Source organism: Pipistrellus kuhlii, unplaced genomic scaffold, assembly GCF_014108245.1.
Source record: "Pipistrellus kuhlii isolate mPipKuh1 unplaced genomic scaffold, mPipKuh1.p scaffold_m20_p_50, whole genome shotgun sequence".
Classification (NCBI taxonomy): domain Eukaryota; kingdom Metazoa; phylum Chordata; class Mammalia; order Chiroptera; family Vespertilionidae; genus Pipistrellus; species Pipistrellus kuhlii.
In genome coordinates, this window is record NW_023425552.1 from 1,249,299 (window position 1) to 1,268,383 (window position 19,085).

At 49.9% G+C, this 19,085-nt stretch overlaps 1 protein-coding gene across 1 annotated transcript in view; it reads left to right on the top strand.

Annotated features, from left to right (window-relative positions):
- The window catches only part of PDE8A (phosphodiesterase 8A), a 66,264-nt gene extending 54,789 nt beyond the window's left edge, over window positions 1-11,475 (top strand). Inside the window, exons 14-24 of the mRNA XM_045573437.1 lie at window positions 505-575; window positions 756-920; window positions 1,913-1,961; window positions 2,133-2,286; window positions 3,333-3,531; window positions 3,900-4,117; window positions 6,089-6,221; window positions 6,727-6,894; window positions 7,957-8,086; window positions 8,836-8,950; window positions 11,053-11,475. Coding sequence (XP_045429393.1) covers window positions 505-575; window positions 756-920; window positions 1,913-1,961; window positions 2,133-2,286; window positions 3,333-3,531; window positions 3,900-4,117; window positions 6,089-6,221; window positions 6,727-6,894; window positions 7,957-8,086; window positions 8,836-8,950; window position 11,053 — 1,403 coding nt within the window. The 3' untranslated portion in view covers window positions 11,054-11,475. The remainder of the gene's footprint in view (window positions 1-504; window positions 576-755; window positions 921-1,912; window positions 1,962-2,132; window positions 2,287-3,332; window positions 3,532-3,899; window positions 4,118-6,088; window positions 6,222-6,726; window positions 6,895-7,956; window positions 8,087-8,835; window positions 8,951-11,052) is intronic.
- Window positions 11,476-19,085: the final 7,610 nt, after the last annotated feature.

Sequence of the window (19,085 nt, forward strand, 5' to 3'; positions counted from 1 at the left end):
CAGCTCAGCCGCCCCCAGAGGCGCCCCATCTGGCAGGACCAACAACAGAATAAACGGGAGCCTCAGAGCTGCCGCCCGCTGGGTGGAGGTGTGGCCCTCGTTAGCCTGGGTTAGGCAGAACTCACGGGTCTCAGCTGACGGGAGCTGTGCTTTAGCTCCAGCGCGTGGGGCGCAGAGAGCCTGTGTGGCACTGCATCCCGGGAGCAGCGAGCTGCGCATACACACAGATCGAGGCTGTGGCCTTGGCGTGCGGATCGTCTCCTGTTTCTCTCTGACGTCAGACGTTCCGTCGGGCCAAGTGCATCCTGGTGCCTGGAACCGAGGGAAGCAGAGCCGGCTCGTTAGGATGGGAAGGAAGCTCAGCGGCCGGGTCTTTCTGCTCTGACCCAGCCCCGTGCAGCGGGGCACACGGAGGCCGGGGAGGAGGGGGACATGGAGCCCTGGCTCAAGACAGGTGCCCGAGCGGTGCCGGCCCTGACCTCTGCCCTTGGGCTCTCCCCACAGTGGCCACCCAGAGACGACACTCCTCCATGGCCCGGATCCACTCCATGGTCATGGAGGCGCCCATCACCAAGGTGAGGAATTGGTCTCCAGGCAGCGGTAGCAGCGCCCCCTGGCTGTGGAGCCCTCCTCAGGGAGGCCGGGTGGGGGACAGCTGGCTGGTCGGGGTTGGCCCCGAGCACCAGGCGGCCTGACTCTGGCTGCTTTCCGTGGTTTGAAGGCTGTGAGCTCGTGTCTTTTCTCCCTTGCTGTAGGTGATCAACATCATCAATGCCGTCCAGGAGAACAGTTCCGCGCGTGTGACGGAAGCCTTAGACCACGTCCTGGAAATCCTGAGAACCACTGAGCTGTATTCACCGCAGTTTGAGGCGAAGGACGAGGATCCTCACGCCAACGACCTCATTGAGGGTCTGATATCTGTAAGTGCGCTGGCTGGGCTGTGGGTGGAGCCCGCTGCTCCTGTTTGCCCCCCCCCCCCCCGCATTGTCTGTGCGTGGCTGCTACACGGGGCTCGCTGCCCGCCTAGGCCACAGCCTCCCTCCCACCTGCCGCCTCCGCCCAGGGCTTGGCGTGGAGCAGAGGAGGGCAGACAGTCTGCTGAGCCAGGACCCCATTTTTGCTTAAAGGTCCTACAAGCAATTTACTTAAATAAAAAATTGTTTTAAAGGTTTTTAAAATGGGGGCAGAAAAAAAGAAAAAAGCTCGATGCTGCCTAGAAACAGAGAGGCCCCAGGGTCGGGCCCAGCTTCCCTTGCCTTCCTGCCCGCCTGGCGGCTTCACGGGGAGAAAGGCCGTGGCCGTGGGCTCGTGAGGGTCCCCCGTGCCCTTGCGGCCCTTCTCGGAGAGAGGTCTCACACGGGAGGAACAACGGTGAGGAAAACAGACCAGTCCGCCACCATCTGACACCTCTGCGTTGGTCAGAAATAAAACTTGCCTTTCTGCTTTCTGAAGTCACCTGACATCTTAAACATTGGGCTTCAGGCAGGTTCTGGTACCGCCCCAGCCCCACTGTCAGGGCGCCAGGACTGCGGAGAGCCAGGTTCCCTGTGGTGGGGATGTGTGTGGAGACTAATGTCTGACGTGGGCCTGGCCCGTGGGGAGGGGGACAGTGGCACAGGACGGGGTGGGAGAGGGCCCGCAGGATAGGGGCGGAGTCGGGGGCTTAGAGGGCCAGGAAGATTATAGGTTTTTCCAGAGGACACGGGAGCCTGGTGTCCATTAGGGCGAGGAGGATGGGGACGGGGAAAAAGAAACCAAACGATCTGGAGTGCTGCCAGTGCCAAGCGATGGAAGGGACGGGCCTGGAGGTGCGTGAGGGAGTCTGCCCCACTGCCCTCTGGGAACAGCTGTCTGGGGTGGGGAGTGTCACAAAATAAAGAACAACTGTGACCTCTCTCTATCTTTTTATCAGGATGGTTTTCGAAGACTATCTGGGAACGAGTATACTCTCTCAACAAACGGTGAGTTTTCCTTGTTATTCACATTACAGTCCAGTTTAAATGGTGAAATTAGTTTTCCTCCTCTGTAAGGTGTTTCCTGGTTTGTCCTAAAAGCCCAGAAACAGCCCTGACCCCGCACTGCGCCCTCAGGAGTGGGCACGTAGAGCCTAACACCGTGCTCCCCACCCGCAGCAAGTCCCCTCTCCCCAGACCCGCAGCAAGTCCCGGGCGGCTTCTTCCCCTCGGGGTTCCTCCACCACGTCCCTCCGCCGATAGCCCAGGCCATGGAAAACGAGGAGGACTGGGACTTCAATGTGTTTGACCTGGAGGCTGCCACTCAGAAAAGGTGAGCCCGCTTGGTCCTCGCCAGCAGCTCGTGCCGAGGGCCGGAGCGGGTTTGCACAGAGCTGGCCCGGGCCTGGGTGGCGGCTCGGCGAGGAGGGTCCGCGGGAAGCCAGGGAGGAGGGCCTGGTCACGACTGCAGACTCTCAGGAGCATGAGACTGACTTCTCCAAAGAGCAGGCGTTTCTCCTGTGAAATACGGGTGTTGGTCCCTCCTGGAGGTGTGGTACGTTGGGATCGCAGCAGAGAGCCCCCCTCAGAGCCTAGAACCAGAAATGACAAATACACACACGTTGGAGAGGAGCTAGCCCGGCCTCGGTTGCTGCATTGGCGACAGGCATGGCGACGGGCCTGCCTTTACTTGTGCACCTGCTGGAAGGACTGGAACCAGCGGGCGGACGTGGCACACGGGCGCGTGGAGGGCGGGCAGTTGGGAGGTGCTCTCCTTGGGGATCTCCAGGGGACAACCGTGGGGCCGCACCCCAATCTGGGGGAACCTGCCTTGGCTCCTGTTCACTGTGAGGCAGCTGCAGAGACGTGCTCCTCCCACGCCCCTGGTGTGGCACAGACCGGGGGAAAGAACCCCACGGCAGACAGGCCTTCGAGCTCCTGCTGCCGCTCCGGTGGCCAGGCTTCCACGGGAAGCGGCCACGGCAGCTCAGGTCCGGCCAGCCCATCGCCTCGGCACTGCCTCGGCCGAGCCACATCGCTTGCCCTTCGAACCTAAAGCCAGGTCACGGTTGGCTGCTCACCTTCTAAGGGAACCTCCTCATGCGCAGTCCACCTGCCGATTGTCGAGACCATCGAGGCGGGTGACTGGCTCTCGTGGGGCCGTTGGGAACTGTTGCATATTCAGACGGGGTACCCAGCCAGTGGCACAAAGGACAAGGTTGGGTTCAAGGCGGCACCTGTGAGCTTGGCCGTAGACAGGCTGGTTCTGAGGAGCCGAGAGCAGCGGGCGTCTCGCTGCCTCGCCCTCTGACGTCGGACTCGGGTTTGCTGTTCGGGGCTAGCCTGTTGCCATCCTGCTGTGACTGCTTCTCCCAACAGGCCTTTGATTTTTCTTGGTCTCAAAATCTTCGCTCGCTTCGGGGTCAGTGAATTCTTGAAGTGCTCGGACACGACGCTGCAGCTGTGGCTGCAGACCATCGAGGCCCATTACCACTCCTCCAACCCCTACCACAACTCCACCCACGCCGCCGACGTGCTCCAGGCCACCGCCTACTTCCTCCGCCAGGAGCGGGTCAAGGTGCCTGTCTGCCCCGCCCCCCCCCCGCCCCCCAGCTCCACGCAGTGGGACCCGCTTGTGACCTGGAACGGGATGGCACTGGGCAGGCATGGGGTTGGTCCCCAGGGAGAAAGGCAGCGAGAACAGGAGGGGCTGATTCTTTCAGGCCTCTGCTGAGGGCGCCTGCGTTTGGGCAAGTCCTTAACTTGTGTGAGTGACAGTCCAGTAGCTTCCCTAAAAACTGCACAGACACAACTCTCCCAGTAGCGACAGGGAAGCTGGGTGTGCTCAACAGACATCTGAGCTCCTCTGAGCTTGCAGCCGGAGGGCAGGAGAACCACAGCCCCCGCTCGGGGCAGCGCGGTTCCTAAAAGCGCTCTCGCTTTCAGCGAACGTTAGACTCGGTGGACAAGGCCGCCGCCCTCATCGCAGCTGCCGTCCACGACGTGGACCACCCGGGGAGGACCAGCCCATTCCTGTGCAACGCGGGCAGCGAGCTGGCCGTGCTGTACAACGACGTGGCCGTGCTGGAGAGCCACCACGCCGCCCTCACCTTCCAGCTGACCCTCCGGGACGACAAGATCAACATCTTCAAGAACCTGGAGCGGTGAGCACCAGAGGAGGGTGTGGGTCTCCCTCACCGGGGGCTTTGTTCAGAGGACATTTCCATCCTCTGAAACTGTCACACTCAGCCTGGCCGTCTGGCTCGGTGCACAGAGCGTCGGCCTGTGGACGGAAGGGTTCCAGGTTTGAGTCCAGTCGAGGGCACGGACCTCAGATGCAGGCTCCTCCTCGGGCCAGGCCCTGATTGGGGCTCACACAGGAGGCAACCCATTGATGTGTTTCTCACATCAGTGTCCCTCTCTGTCTTTCCCTCTTCCCCTATTCACCCCAAAGTCAAAGAAAACACATCGAGTGAGGATTAAAATAAATGAAAATGTCAAACTCATTAGCAGTCACTCCTTACCCAGCCCTCGGCCACCACCGAGCAGTCCCGTCTCCACAGACAGACAGTGAACGGAAGTGCGCTCACTGCGTGGGCGTGGTGACTGCTGCTTCCACTCAGCTCAGCTCCTCTGCGTCCTGACGCTTGGCCAGGACGGGGGGTGCTGACGTCTTTAGACACTCAGAGCGCCTGTCCCGGCCTCGGACACGCCCTCTGCCCAGCAAGTGTCTCCACGGCTCAGTCCACACGCTACGTCCCTGGCCCCTCAAACTCATTCCTCAGGCCCAAGTCCCTTTTGTAGCGCTTACCACATTTTTCATTACTTGTCTAATGTCTGATTGGATTCTAAGTTTTTTACTGATTGACAAGATTGAAAAGTCATGCACTGTGGGGGAGTGTTTGGGGGTGCCCTCAGCCCGGCCTGCACCCTCCCGCAGTCCAGGAACCCTCGCTCCTTAGCGCTGCCTCGGAGGCAGGAGAGGCACTGGCCTGGCTTCTGGCTGAGTGGTGCTCCCCGTGGGAACACACTGACCACTAAGGGGTAGCTCATGTGTTGAGCATCTGCCCCCTGGTGGTCAGTGAGCATCATAGCAACTAGTCATTCTGCCATTCAGTCAATTTGCATATTACCCTTTTATTAGATAGGATAGGATTTTAAGAGAAACGTCGATTTGTTGTCCCACTTACTGATGCACTCACTGATTTTTTTGTCTGCCCTGACGGAGGATAAACCTGCGCCTGGCTTATGGGATGACGCGCTGACCAGCTGAGCCCCCAGCAGGGCCGAGCGGATTCCTAAGCCTGTGTTCACCACTGGCCCCTTGGTGTCCAGTGACAGGGACTGGACATCAGAGGGAAGGAAAAGTATTCTTGTATGTCTATTTGTTAATGATGGTATTATTTCCCGTATGAACAACTGTACTTAAAGTACATCTTCATTTGGATTTTTGAGAAAAGTTTTAATGTGGGATTTTATAAAAAAGACTCTAATTGTACTCAACTCCCTTTGCCACGTCCTAGCATTTCGAGTGGCTTTAAAGCAGGTTTTATTCAGTCACTGCGTGTGTGTCAGTCACCGCTGGAGAAGGACACAGGCCCTGATCACTGTCCGGGGCAAGGAACAGAGTGACGGAGAACAGGGGCAGAATGCAGGTTTCATTTCACATTTTCGAGTTTTTAATTCTATGGTTGCGTCCTCAGAAAATAGAAATTTGAGAGTAATTAGAAGCCGGTGCTGGGAAGAGGCGCAGAGCACTCCCTGGACAGGCTCAGCCATCAGGGCTGGGTTTCTGGGCACAAAGCCGCTGGGTCCGTGGGTGGGGCCAGTGCTTCACAAGCACAGGCTCTGGTTCCCCGAGACCAGGCTCCGCGCACCCCGCTACGTCCGTCCGTCCGTCCTTTACTCCGAGCACCGGCTGCTGACACGGGGGTGGCGGCGTCTGGTGGGGTTTCCCTCGCTAAGGATCGGGTGCTCGCCTGTACCTTGCCCGTCCTTCTGAAGTGCGCCTCCCAGGGGTGTCAACGCTAGCCCCAGGGGACACACGGGCCGGCTCACAGACGGGGTCCGGAGTCCCTGCCTGTCTGGTCCGGGGGTGCGATCTGCAGCGGCCTCTCGCTTGTTCCCTGAAACAGGAGTGACTACCGGACGCTGCGCCACGCCATCATCGACATGGTCTTGGCCACGGAGATGACGAAGCACTTTGAGCACGTCAACAAGTTTGTCAACGGCGTCGTCAAGCCCTTGGCAGAGCTGGAGGAGAGCGAGGTGAGGGGCCGGCTGCCAGGGAGCCTGTGCGGGGCTCCTCCCCCTGTGGTTGGCTCCTCGTTTGTTCTGTCCGTCCTCACGCCGGATCCAGGGGAGATTTTACAGAAAGCACCGATTCTTTCCTAGATCCTCTTCCTCCGAGGCCCCCATAGCCACCACCTCACTCCGGGCACTGAAGCCCTTGCTACCAGCTCGCAGCCTTTCCCACCTCGGCCAGCACCCCGTCCTGCGAGCTAGGACCCCAGTTTACTTCTGCGCTCCTGTCTCTCCAGCTTATTACCCTTCTCACGCCCTGTCGAGGATCTGGCTTCCCTCACTGGTCTCCTGTCAGCCCGCCCCGAGGATGCAGACGTCCTGCCCGGCCCCCAGGACAGAGCTGGTTGTGGCCTGTACCTGCCCCTGCCCCCTGCCCGCCAGAGAGACACCACGCACAGTGCCTCATGCTCACAGTGGGGTCGGGCGGCACCCGGGCCCACTCTGATCGCTCTGAATGTCAATGTCCTAGGACAGTGATCCAGACCCCGATGCCTTACACCTGATGCTCAGGACCCCAGAGACCCGGACTCTGATCAAGCGGATGATGATCAAGTGCGCCGACGTGTCCAACCCCTGCCGGCCCCTGGAGCAGTACATCGAGTGGGCTGCTCGCATCTCGGAGGAGTACTTCTCTCAGGTCAGACTGCCTCTCCTGCCTCCATTTCCACTTCCCTGGGGGGAGCCGTATCTGTGGGGTGGCCGGACATTCGCTCACGTCACAGCCTCTCAGTTGTGAGAGCTCAGCCACTGACCGGTCTCAGCACCGAGGAGCCCGTCCGTGTGACAGCCCTTCCGCTCTCGCTGGCGGCCTGAGGGGCATCGCTGTGACTGACAAGGTCGCAGGTCACCGGGACCCACCTTAACCGGTGGGAAGGGCCGCTGCCACTTCTCACGGACCTGCGGCCAGTGGACCCAGCCTGGCCCTGCACTTGGGAAGCGTTTTCGGGGTGTAACGCTGTAAAGCGTAGATAAGTTCCATTTCTCCCATCAGTTCAGTGCAGGAGAGAGCAGAGAGGATCAATGGAATGAAAAAGTTTAAATATTAAGTCCTCAGTCCTACACCCTCTCCATGTTAACGCCTTCCTTCTTAGGAATAACACAACATTCCTTACTCTGACTACTGTTCCAACACGCAACAAGGCCGTGCCAGTCCCTCCTGGTCCTCAGGCGCCTCCCTCCCTCCTGTCCGTGTGCGGGGACCTCGCCTCCCCCAGTAGCCACCGTCTCCTGGTCCGCCCGTCACTCCCATCAGCACCGGCAGCTGCCGTCCTGTCTGACGTGCGGCAGGAGGCAGGGAGGGGCTGTAGATGAAGTCTGTAGTCCGTGCAGGGATCACCGCTCACCCACAGCCCCGTGCCTGCTGAGTGCCCTGTCCACCTGTCGGCGGTCAGCACTCTCACAGTCAGGCACGCGGCTCAGGCTGGCAGCGCAGGGCGGGAGCCGTCACTGAGGCCCGTGTACACGGCTGTGATGTTCTAACGACGCGCGGCTGCACAGAATCTTAACTGAGGGGCTTCGGCAAGAGGCTCCCAGGGGATGAGGATGTGGGGGTCCTGAGGCCCTCTGGGCACGGCGCAGGCCCCACTCGGGGAGCAGCCGGGGGCAGGGGCTCCCAGCGGCTTCTCAGCACCGGCTCCTTTGGGCTCTGGGCGAGGGACAGGCACTGAGACTTGTACTTCTGGTATTTTCTGCTCTGCAGACTGAGGAGGAGAAGAAGCTGAACTTGCCTGTGGTGATGCCAGTTTTTGACCGAAACACCTGCAGCATCCCCAAGTCCCAGATCTCCTTCATCGACTACTTCGTCACAGACATGTACGACGCCTGGGACGGTGAGAACTCCAGAGGCCTTGTCCTCTGTGTCCTCCATGTCCTCCATGAACTGGCTGTGTCTGTACGTGACGCCAGGCTCTGCTGGGGGCTTAGCTTGTTCAGCTCCGTCTTTCTGGAAAGCCTATCGCTCGGGTCCCCGGGGGCCGGGCATGCTGTGCACATCAACTGCCCCCTCCCAGGGGGCGCTATACCCGCTTCAGAGACTTGAGCTGGGGCCACACAGCGAGCAGCAGAGAAACTAGGGTTCACAGCCTCGAACGCCGTTTGCTCCCAGCCGCGGGTCCCTGGCAGAGGCACATCCTTTCCCGCAAAGGGCTGCAGGGGGGAGGTCTCGCAGCAAAGAGGACCCACTCAGACCCCCTGGGAACCTGCTCTGCCCGCCACAGGCCGGCACTCGGGGGACGGGCTGCAATGCCAGGGGTGGGAGCACCAACAGGAGAGGTTCTCACAGCCTGCTGTCTCCTGGCAACACCACAAGGGGGGGCTCTCGATGCTCTGTCCTGACACCCCAGCCCCAGGTACTGATTAGGGTAACTAAGCAGAGGTGCTCCCCGTTTTACTGATCAGAGTGGTCAGCTGAGTGATGCTAGAGGAGCTGCTGCCGAGTGCAGGACTTGCCTTTAGTTCCCCTGGGCTCCTCGCGTTCTGCAGGTGCCAGTCCCACCCCTTCCTCCTAACGCGCTCTCCTTAGAAAGCCAGACCTCTCACTGAGGCTGAGAAGACCTCACGTTCCCCTCTGTCTCCTCAGACTTTGTAGACCTACAGGAGCTACTGCAGCATCTGGACAGAAACTTTAAATACTGGAAAGGACTCGACGAGAGGAACCTGCGGGGCCTCCGACCCCCTCCGGAGCTCTATCAATAGTATGTGAAGAACCCGCTTCCTTGTGTTTTTAAAATAATTTTTATTGATCTCAGAGATGGAGAGATAAAAACATCAATGACAAGAGAATATCATTGATCAGCTGCCTCCTGCACGCCCTACACTGGAGATTGAGCCCACAACCCAGATAGATGCCCCAACTGGGAATCGAACCCATGACCTCCTGGTTCTTAGGTCGATGCTCAACCACTGGGCCTCACAGTGTTACACAGAGTAAGAAAAGGAGGCAGTTGGTAGTCGGTGAGAGCCACATTCTGTAGCCAACACTGACCTCAGACTCACTGGGTTTTTAGTTTGCTGGGCAGAGGGTTCCTACCTTTACTGCTATCATGTTCACCCGCATCCTACTCCTCTGCCACCTCCATCCTCTCCACTTTCACCAGCAAAGTGTGGACCCGGTACTGAAGGTTGTGGTGAAAAGGGGTGTAGGTGGTAAAGTTGGTTCAGGTCAAGAAAGAGGTGGTGAAAATGGTGAATCTCAAGGTGCTGAAAATCATTGTGAAGGCCAAGTCGAAAGCAGCAAAGGTGATGGAGATGAAGTGGTCAAGGTTGCAATAGTGAAGGGGGTAAGTGGTGAAGGTGAAATGGAAAAGTGCAGTTGAGGGAGTAAAGGTGGTGAAATTTAAAATGAGGGTCATGTGGTGACTGCGATGCAGGTGAAGGAGTGGAAAATGAGCTGAAGCTGGTGTTGGTGAAGGCAGAGGTAGTGAATGTGATGTTGAAGGTGCAACAGTGAAAGAGGCGGGGAAAGTGGTGCAGGTCAGGGCAGCGAATCTCAAGGCGCAGGCGGAGAAGGTGAACTTTGCAGCAGTGAAGGAGGTGGCTGAAGGGCACTGTGGAAATGCAGGTGGTAAAAATGGCAAGGAGAAGGTGGTATGGTTAAGTTCAAAGTGAGGGGAAAGGTGGCCATGGAGAAGGCAGGGTCAGGAGGAAGGCGGAGCAGTGAAGGAGGTGAGTGAAGATCATGTAGCAGGTGGAAAAGATAAAACGTGTGAATATGAAGTTCAAAGTGAGGGTGAAGGCACAGGTGGCAAAGGTAGATTGCATGAGGGAAGGAGTTGGGTGACGGTGGTGCTGCTCACAGTGAGGGTAAAGATGGTGAAATGGTAAGGAAGGTGGTCATGGGGCAGGGAGGGGTTGAAAGAGAAGGTGAAGTTGATATGCAAAGATGAAGGCAGTAAAAGGTGAAACTCGGGTTAACAGCGGTGGAGTAGGTGGCTGAAGTTCCAAGTGAGGGTGAGGATGGTGGAGGTTATGAAAGTGAAGAAGGTGGGGGAAGGTAAAGGTGACATGGGTAAAAGATGTGTTGAAGCTGATGAAGTCAGAGTGTGTAGGTGGTAAAGGTGGTTAAGGTGATGGTGTGAAAGTCAGGTGAATGTTGTATCAGTGAAGGTAAAGCAGTTAATTTCAAACTGAGATGAAGATAGTGAAGGAGGTGACGGGTGCAGGTCAAGGTGAACATAGCCCTGGTGAGGGTGAAGGTGTTGAAATTGAAGGTGAAAGTCAAAGCCAAGAGTGAAGACGGTGAAGGGGGCGGACAGGTAAAGGTGATGTTCAAGGTTGAGGTGGGTGAAGATGGTCAAAGTGAAAGTTGTGAAGTAACTGAACCCTCTCAAACTTACCGTGAAATCCTGCATGTGCAAACAGTTTCTCACAGGGCTCAGCACTGAGAACACCTTATGGCATCCTGACCTTTCTCCACATCGTGAAGGTACAGTCACTCACTTCACCCAGTTTTTGAGGAGGATTACTAATAGCAATTATTAAAGTGTTTGTTACAACTCCAATATTTTTTAAGAGTTTAAAAATACTTCAAAGCCAACTTTAAATGGTATGATCAAAATTACATTATTCATATCCATTAAATATATAACATACTTATTTTCTTAACAAATTAATCCTCACATGCGAACTGATTTTAGAGAGGAAGGAGGAAGAGGGAAAGAGATATCTGCTGGTTGCCTTCCACCCCACACGTATCAGACCTGCAGCCTTTTGGTGTGGGGATGACGCCACACTCACCAGGGCCCTGCGTGTGGAATTTTATCCGGTTTACGCTCATCAGGAAACCCTGTTTCCGCAGGAGAAGGCTCCTTCTGATGGAATCCGGACCTCTAAACTGCTCTACTCACCCCACGTACTGTGCCAGTGATTCAACAAATTAAAAGAAATTAAATTAAAAGAAATTAAGACTGAACACTTTTTTCATAAAATTTTATTAATGACTTTTTCAGAAGTTTGCCTTATTTTGTAGAGTTTATACCAAATATTGTCATAGAAACATAGCAAACAGAATATTTACTAAATTGACTTTTTTAAACCAATCTGTTTTTATCTTCCATGGTAATTTTAAATTCTAGATATATTTATAAAGGTTCTGTATCTTCACACTTTCAATAAATGTAGTACCATAAAAAAATGATGACATACCCAAAGTACTTATTTCATTTTAAACTTACACTGCTTTTTTTCCAAGATAAAAATGAAATTAAACTATTTGTAAGAATTCACGTGTCACCTTTTCTTTGGTGTTTTATAAGACTGACTATATTTCATGTTTTTTACCCTCTGAATGAAGAAAATTCCTTTAGTGACAGAAAAGATTATAATAGTTTAATGACTATTTCAACTTCACAAAAGGTCATGAATAAGTTGAAAAAGTCCCAGAACTACCTTTAATTCACCAAATGGATGTCAAGCACCCTGAAGAGACGACAGGCCCCCCTACAGGAGTCTCTCTGGAAAGAAAAGACCCCTTTTTCCTGTCGGTAACTGCAGGCTGAGGTAGGGAGGTCAGGGCAGGCAGCACTACCTGGAATCTGCACCACATGTGTGAGGAGAGGGAAGGAGCAGTAGAAACTTTAAGGTAAGCCCACATAGTTTACAGAACGGGGAGGTTTCAAATAGACATTCTAGATACGAAGATCATCATCAAAACAAACACACCTTTACAGGTTTAACTGAAGATGAGGTTTTACTAAACAGAGAACCAGTGATCAGGAGGCATGTTTCCAAAAGGGGAGAATACGTATGGACAGGCACCACCCAAAGGAAACCTAAGAGGCCTTCAGGATTTGACAGGCATAACTCCTCAGATTTAAAAGGATCAATAAACTAAATCCACCTGACACACTGAGTTCAGAACATAACCTGAAAGCTGTGAGAAAAGACCTTGTTCGTTCTACCAACAAAGACTGCCGGGAGACTTCTCATCTAAATCCTGAAGGAGACGGTCAGCTAGCACTCAGAGAATTCCAGCCACACACACACACAGCTCATTACACACAGCCCCTGGGGGGAGAAAGGCCGAAATGTGTATAAAGTGAATCCGGGAAGAAGAGCATGAAGAGATGGGTAAGCACATGGGCAAAGCTAAAAAAGTACACTGAGTGACCAGATTATGATGATCTCTGAATGCATAATAATCTGGCCACTCAGTGTATATACTGAGTGGGAGAAATAACAGTGATGCATAATCGGGAGTAGGAGGAGCAGGTACCCAAAGTAGGATAAGCTAAATGTTAAGCTTATCCTAAAAGTTTTGTGTATTATAGATTAGACCCTCAATATGATGACTTACAAGTTAAGGGAAATTGTTAAAGGACCAAAAATATATGGAATGTAAGCCACTGGAGAGGATGTGGGGAAAATCCTCGTGGAACTGTCAATGGGTACAGGCACCAAGGAAAACAATGCGGAGGCTCTTCAGAAATTAAAAGTATAATAACTGTATGTCCCAGCATCCATTTCTGGGTGATTTATCCCAAGAAATTCAAAACACTAACTTGAAAAGACATAAGTACTTATATGTTCACCGCAGCAGCATTTACAACATGGATGCATGCAACCTCAGTGTGCACGGATGGATGGATGGTAAGAATTGATGTGTGTGTGTGTGTGTGTGTGTGTGTGTGTGTGTGTGTACATGAGAGAATGCTTGGCCATAAGAAGGAACAAAGCTGCCATTTGCAACAACATAGGTGGACCTAGAGGGTACACGTGGTGAAATAAATCACACAGAGAAAGAGGAACATCACAGAATTTCACTTAACCTGTGGGATCTAAAGAATAAACTCACAGATGCAGAGAACAAATTGATAGCTGCCAGATGGGAGGAGGGTGGGGGACTAAATGAAGGGGGATTAAAATACAAACTGGAAGGGAATGCAATCAGTAATACTGTAACAGCCCTGGCCAGTTTGCTCAGTGGGTAGTGCCCCATGGACGGAAGGGCCGCGGGGCTGGGTTCCCAGTTGAGGGCACATACTCCAGTTGCAGGTTCCCTAGCCGTAGTAAGGGCACGTGGGAGAAGCAACCAATGGATGTTTCTCTCTCACATGGTGTTTTTTTCTCCTCCCTTCTTCCTTCCACTCTATAAGCCAATGGAAAAATATCATCCAACAAGGATTAAAAGTAACAATACTGGACTAACTATGGGTGGTGTCAGGTGGGTACCAGACTTCTGAGGGGATGGGATCACATTGAAAGGTGTAGAGGTATTTAATCACTCTGATGTACACCTGAAAGTAATAACAATGTCAGCAGTAAATGAAAAAAAAATTTAATTTTGTCATGTAGGGCTAAGCTTTGGAGGACCATAGACCACTGTTAAATATGATTTCTCCCTTCCTCCAGACAGATGGTACCTGACTGCCTTAGGGCCACTGTTACACTGTAAACCAGCGAGCTGAATAGGGGACCCCTCACTAAGCCAATGTAGTCCTGATTATGCCAGCAGACTCAGAAATATTGCTTCCAGAGTCTGAGCCAAAACAATATGGAGGAGGTTTTCTTCTTATACTTTCCTAGGTTCTTTGACTCCCAAATATGGGGTTTTCAGACCTTCGTAGGCTTTGTTAAAAAAAAAAGTCTCAAGTGCCGGGATGAGGGCAGTGCTTAGAGGCTCAGTAGAACAGTTCTACAAAGGATTGTACTAGGATATTATGAAGGACTATTGCCACCAAATTCAGTAAGTTCCTAGAATTATATAACCTTCCTGGTCTAAATCATGAAGAATTGGAATATCTAAATAGACCGATCAGTAGTGAGGAAATTGAAACATCAAAAACCTTCCAAAAAATAAAAGTCCAGGACCAGATGGCTTCACCAGTGAATTCTACCAAATGCTCAAGGAAGATTTAAAACCTATCCTTCTCAAACTCTTCCAAAAAATGAAGAGGCAATACTTACTAACACATTCTATAAGGCCAACAAAACCATAATACCAAAACCTGACAAAGAAATTACAGACCAATATCTCTGATGAATACAAATGCAAAAATCCTAAAACAAACAAACAAAAACAAACAAACAAAAAATCACAATCAAGTGGGGTTCATTCCAGGGGCACAAGGATGGTTCACCATATGCAAATCAATTAATGTAACACACCACATTAACAAAAGATTAAAACTCATCAATAGATGCAGAAAAACATCTGATAAGATACCACAGCTATTTACAATTAAAACACTCAATGAAATCGGAATAGAAGGAAAGTAGCTCAACATAAAAAAGGCCATATATGATAAGCCCTCAGCTAATATCATACTCAATGGTGAAACACTGAAAGCTTTTCCTCTAAAACCAGGAACAGGGTAAGGATGTCCAATCTTATCCCTCTTACTCAACACTAGAGGCCCGGTGCATGAAATTCATGCATGGTGTGTGGGGGTGTCCCTCAGCCCAGCCTGCACCCTCTCCTATCTGGGACAACCCTCTCACAATCCAGAACTGCTGGCTCCCAACTGCTCGTCTGCCTCTGCCTGAGTGCCCCTAACCACTTTTGCCTGCTAGCCTGTTCACCCCCTAATCACCCCCTACCAGCCTGATCAACACCTAACTGCTCCCCAGCTGGCCCAATTGCCCTTAACTGCCCTCCCCTGCTGGCCTGGTCAACCCTAATTGCCCTCCCCTGCCAGTCTGGTCACCCCCAACTGCCTTCTCCTGCAGGCCTGGTCACCCCTAACTGTCCTCCCCTGCCTGTCTGGTCCCCTTCAACTGCCCTCTCCTGCAGGCCTGGGTCCCCCCACCAACTGTCCTCCCCTGCAAGGTCTGGTCACCCCCAACTGCTCTCCCCTGCAGGCCTGGGTCCCCCCCAACTGCCCTCCCTTGCTGGCCTGGTTTCCCCCAACTGCCTTCCTCTGCCATCTGGTCACCCCTAACTGCCCACAATTGCCCTCCCCTGCAGGCCATCTTGTGTCTTAGAGTGACAGTCAATTTGCATGTTACTCTTTTGTTAGAAAGGAGGATAATGCTGGAAGTCCTTGCCAGAGCAATAAGGCAAGAGAAAGAAATAAAAGGCATCCCAATAGGGAAGGAGGAAGTATCACTTTCTGGGGATTACATGTATATAGAAAACCCTAAAGACTTCACCAAAAAACTATTAAAAACAAATACAATAAAGTTGCAGGATACAAAATCAATGTGCAAAAATCGATTGCCTTCCTGTATACTAACAATGAAACCCAAGAAAAAGATATGAAAAAACAACAACACAATTCCTTTTGCAATTGCAACCAAAAGAATAAAATACCTAGAAATAAGAAAGAAAATGAAATACCTATATACTGAAAATTACAAATCATTATGAAAAGAGATTGAAAAAGACACAACAATATGGAAAAATACTCCACGTTCATGGTTTGGAAGACTCAACATAGTCAGAATGGCCACATTTCCCAAAACTACACAGTAGAACCTCGTTCCTCGAACTTAACACATTCCGGAAGGCTGTTCGAGAAGTTATCTGCTTGAAAACTGAAGTATTTTCTCCCATTAAATATAATGTAAATTGAATTAATCCATTCCAAACCCCCATATGATTCCGTTTTAACCTTCCTTATATATAGTACACATCTAATGTACTGTCTATAAATAAACACTTCTTTTCTTAAATTTATTAAACCATCTGTACTAACCTTAAAGGAAATTTTCATCTATCACTCAGAAATGCTATCACCAGCTAACTGCTTTTTTAATTATCCAATCAACAAGTTTTTCTAACTATTCAGTTGCCTGTGATTGTTGTTTTGTGAGCATTTTCACACACCCTTAGCAACATTAGCACGCTGCATGACCTCTTTGTTTTAAAATTGTGCTTATCATCTATTTCTATTTTGCCAGCAACTTCCAAGACATCTTTTCTGCGAACAACTTGGTTGAGAACTGAATTGTTCGAGATAGAAGATATTCGAGAAATGAGGTTAATGTAACCCCTGTCACAATTCCAGTCATTTTTTAAAGAAATAGAACAAGAAATCATCAGATTTGTATGGAACTACAAAAGACTCCAGATAGCCAAATCAATCTTGAGAAAAAAGAACAAAGCTGGAGGTATCACACTACCTTGACTTCAAATTATACTACAGAGCTATGATAATCAAAGCAGCATGGCACTGGCAGAGAAACAGATACACAGATATACTGGAACAGAACCGAGAGCCTAGCTATAAAACCACCTGTTTATGGACAGATAATTCTGACAAGGAGCCAGAAACACACGATGGCATAAAGAAAGTGTAATAATACAGGCGTAATAGGCAAATTGCCTGAATGGCTGAACAGTGGGACGACCATCCGGACAACCTTCTGGACCACCTTCCAGATGAAGCCGGGGCTTCGAGGGCCTATTATTGCACAAATTTCGTGCATCAGGCCTCAAGTCTTCAATAAATGGTGCTGGGAAAACTGGAAAGCCACATGCAAACATATGAAACTGTATTACAGTTTGTTCCCAAGTTGCACAAATTAATTCAAAATGGATCAAAGACCTAAAATAATACCTGAAACAATAAGTTACATAAAAGAAAATATAGGTATGAAACTTATGGACCGTGGTCATAGAAACACTTTATGAATTTGACTCCAAATGCAAGGGCAATAAAGACAAAACACACACACAAATGAATGTGACTACATCAAACTAAAAGGCTTCTGAACAGAAAAAGAAACTGACCATAAAACTAAGAGGCAGCCAACAAGATGAGAGATATTTGCAAACAGTAGCTCTGACAAATGTTTAATTTCCAAAATATATAAAGAACTCAAAAAACTCAATACCAAACAATCAAAAAGTGGGCAGGGGTCTTGAAAATACAACTCTCCCAAGAAGACATACGAACAGCCAATAAATATATGAAAAGATGTTCAACCTCACTGGCAATCAGGGCAGTGCAAATCAAAACTACAATCAGGTACCATTCACACCTGTACAGTGGCCATTAGCAACCAGACAAGCCACACGTGTGGGAGAGGCTGTGGGGAAAGGGAGCCCTCACCCACTGCCGGCGGGAGTGTAGACTGGCACAACCACTATGGAAAGAACTGTCTCACATAAATGTTTCTCTCTCCCTCTCTCTCTATCTTTCCCTCTTCCACTCTAAAAATCAATGGAAAAATATCCTCAGATGAGGATTTTTTAAAAATCCAGCCTGGACAGGGGGCTCAGTGGTTGAGAGTTGACCTATGAACCAGGAGGTCACAGTTCAATTCCCTGGTCAGGGCACATGCCTGGTTGCAGGTTCAATCCCCAGCAGGGGGCACACAGGAGCAACCAATCAATGATTCTCATCATTGATGTTCCTATCTCTCTCTCCCTCCTTCGTTCCTTTTTGAAATCAATAAAAATAGATTTTAAAAATCCAGTGTTCATATATACTAGAAATGAAATATCAGTATCCAAAAATATTCTCTTTACAATTGGAACAGAAAGGATAAAATACCTAGGAATAAACCTAACATAGGATGTGAAAGACCTATACATGGAAATTGTAACACTTGAGGGAATTTGAAGAAGACACAAAGAAACAAAGATATTCTGTGTCCACGATAGGAAGAATCAACATAATTAAAATGGTCATACTACCCATAGCAATCCACAGAGTCAATGCAATCCCTATCAAAATACCAATGACATTTTTCAAAGAAATAGAACAAAAAAATACTCAACTTGTATGAAACCGCAGAAGACCCCAAATAGCCAGAGCAATCATGAGGGAAAAAGAACAAAACCAGAGGTATCCCACTCCGTGACTTCAAATTATACTACAAAGCTACAGTCATCAAAACAGTAAGGTATTGGCAGAAGCACAGACACACAGACCAATGAAATGGAATTGAGAGCCCAGAAATATAATCACACATAAATGGCAACTAATTTTCTACAAAGGAGCTAAAAACATACCAGGGAGAAATAAAGCCTCTTCAATAAACAGCGTTAAGAAAACTGGAAAAAAGCATGAAACTAGACTGACATCTGATACCATACATAAAAATTAACTCAAAAAATGCCAAAACCGGTTTGGCTCAATGGATAGAGCATCGGCTTGGGGACTGAAAGGTCCCAGGTTCGATTCCGGTCAAGGGCATGTCCCCAGTAGAGGGTGTGCAAGAAGCAGCTGACTGATGCCTCTCTCATCAATGTTTCTAACTATCTCTCTCCCTTCCTCTCTGTACAAAATCAATAAGATATTTTTTTAAAAAAAAAATTAACTCAAAAAGATTTAAAGACTTGAATATAAGACCTAAGACACAAAAAAAAAAAGAAGAAAAAAAAGAAAAAATACATTTTTGTGAACTTAATTCCAAAGATAAGGGAAGTAAAAGCAAAAATGAATAGAATGAAACTACATCAAACTAAAAAAAACAAACAAAACAAACTACTGCCCAGCATAAGAAATCATCAACAAATCAAAAAGACAACCAACTGAACAGCAGATATCTGAAATCATTTCAGAAGAAGAAAAAATAATTTTCCTTCCAAAATGGTTTTATGAAGGGTGAAGACTCAAGTCTCCTGTAAAATTAACTTTTAAAAACTGAAAATTAAAAATACTTTTATTGTGCTTCATTCAAAAACTGATGGTTTCCAGAGCTTAACATAAGAGTAACCATGAAGAGAAAACAAAACAAAAACACACACACACAAATGAAGAGGAGCAAGCTAATACAAGGATAAAAGAAACTCGGAGTTCCCGAGTAGCTGAAGTAAAAACAGAACAAGATCAGTTAAATAACAACAAAATAAGCTAGCTGTCTAGAAGTGTCTTCTTTTTTTAATCTTCTCCAGAGGATTTGTTTTTACTGATTTTCAGAAAGCGAGGAAGGAGGAGAGAG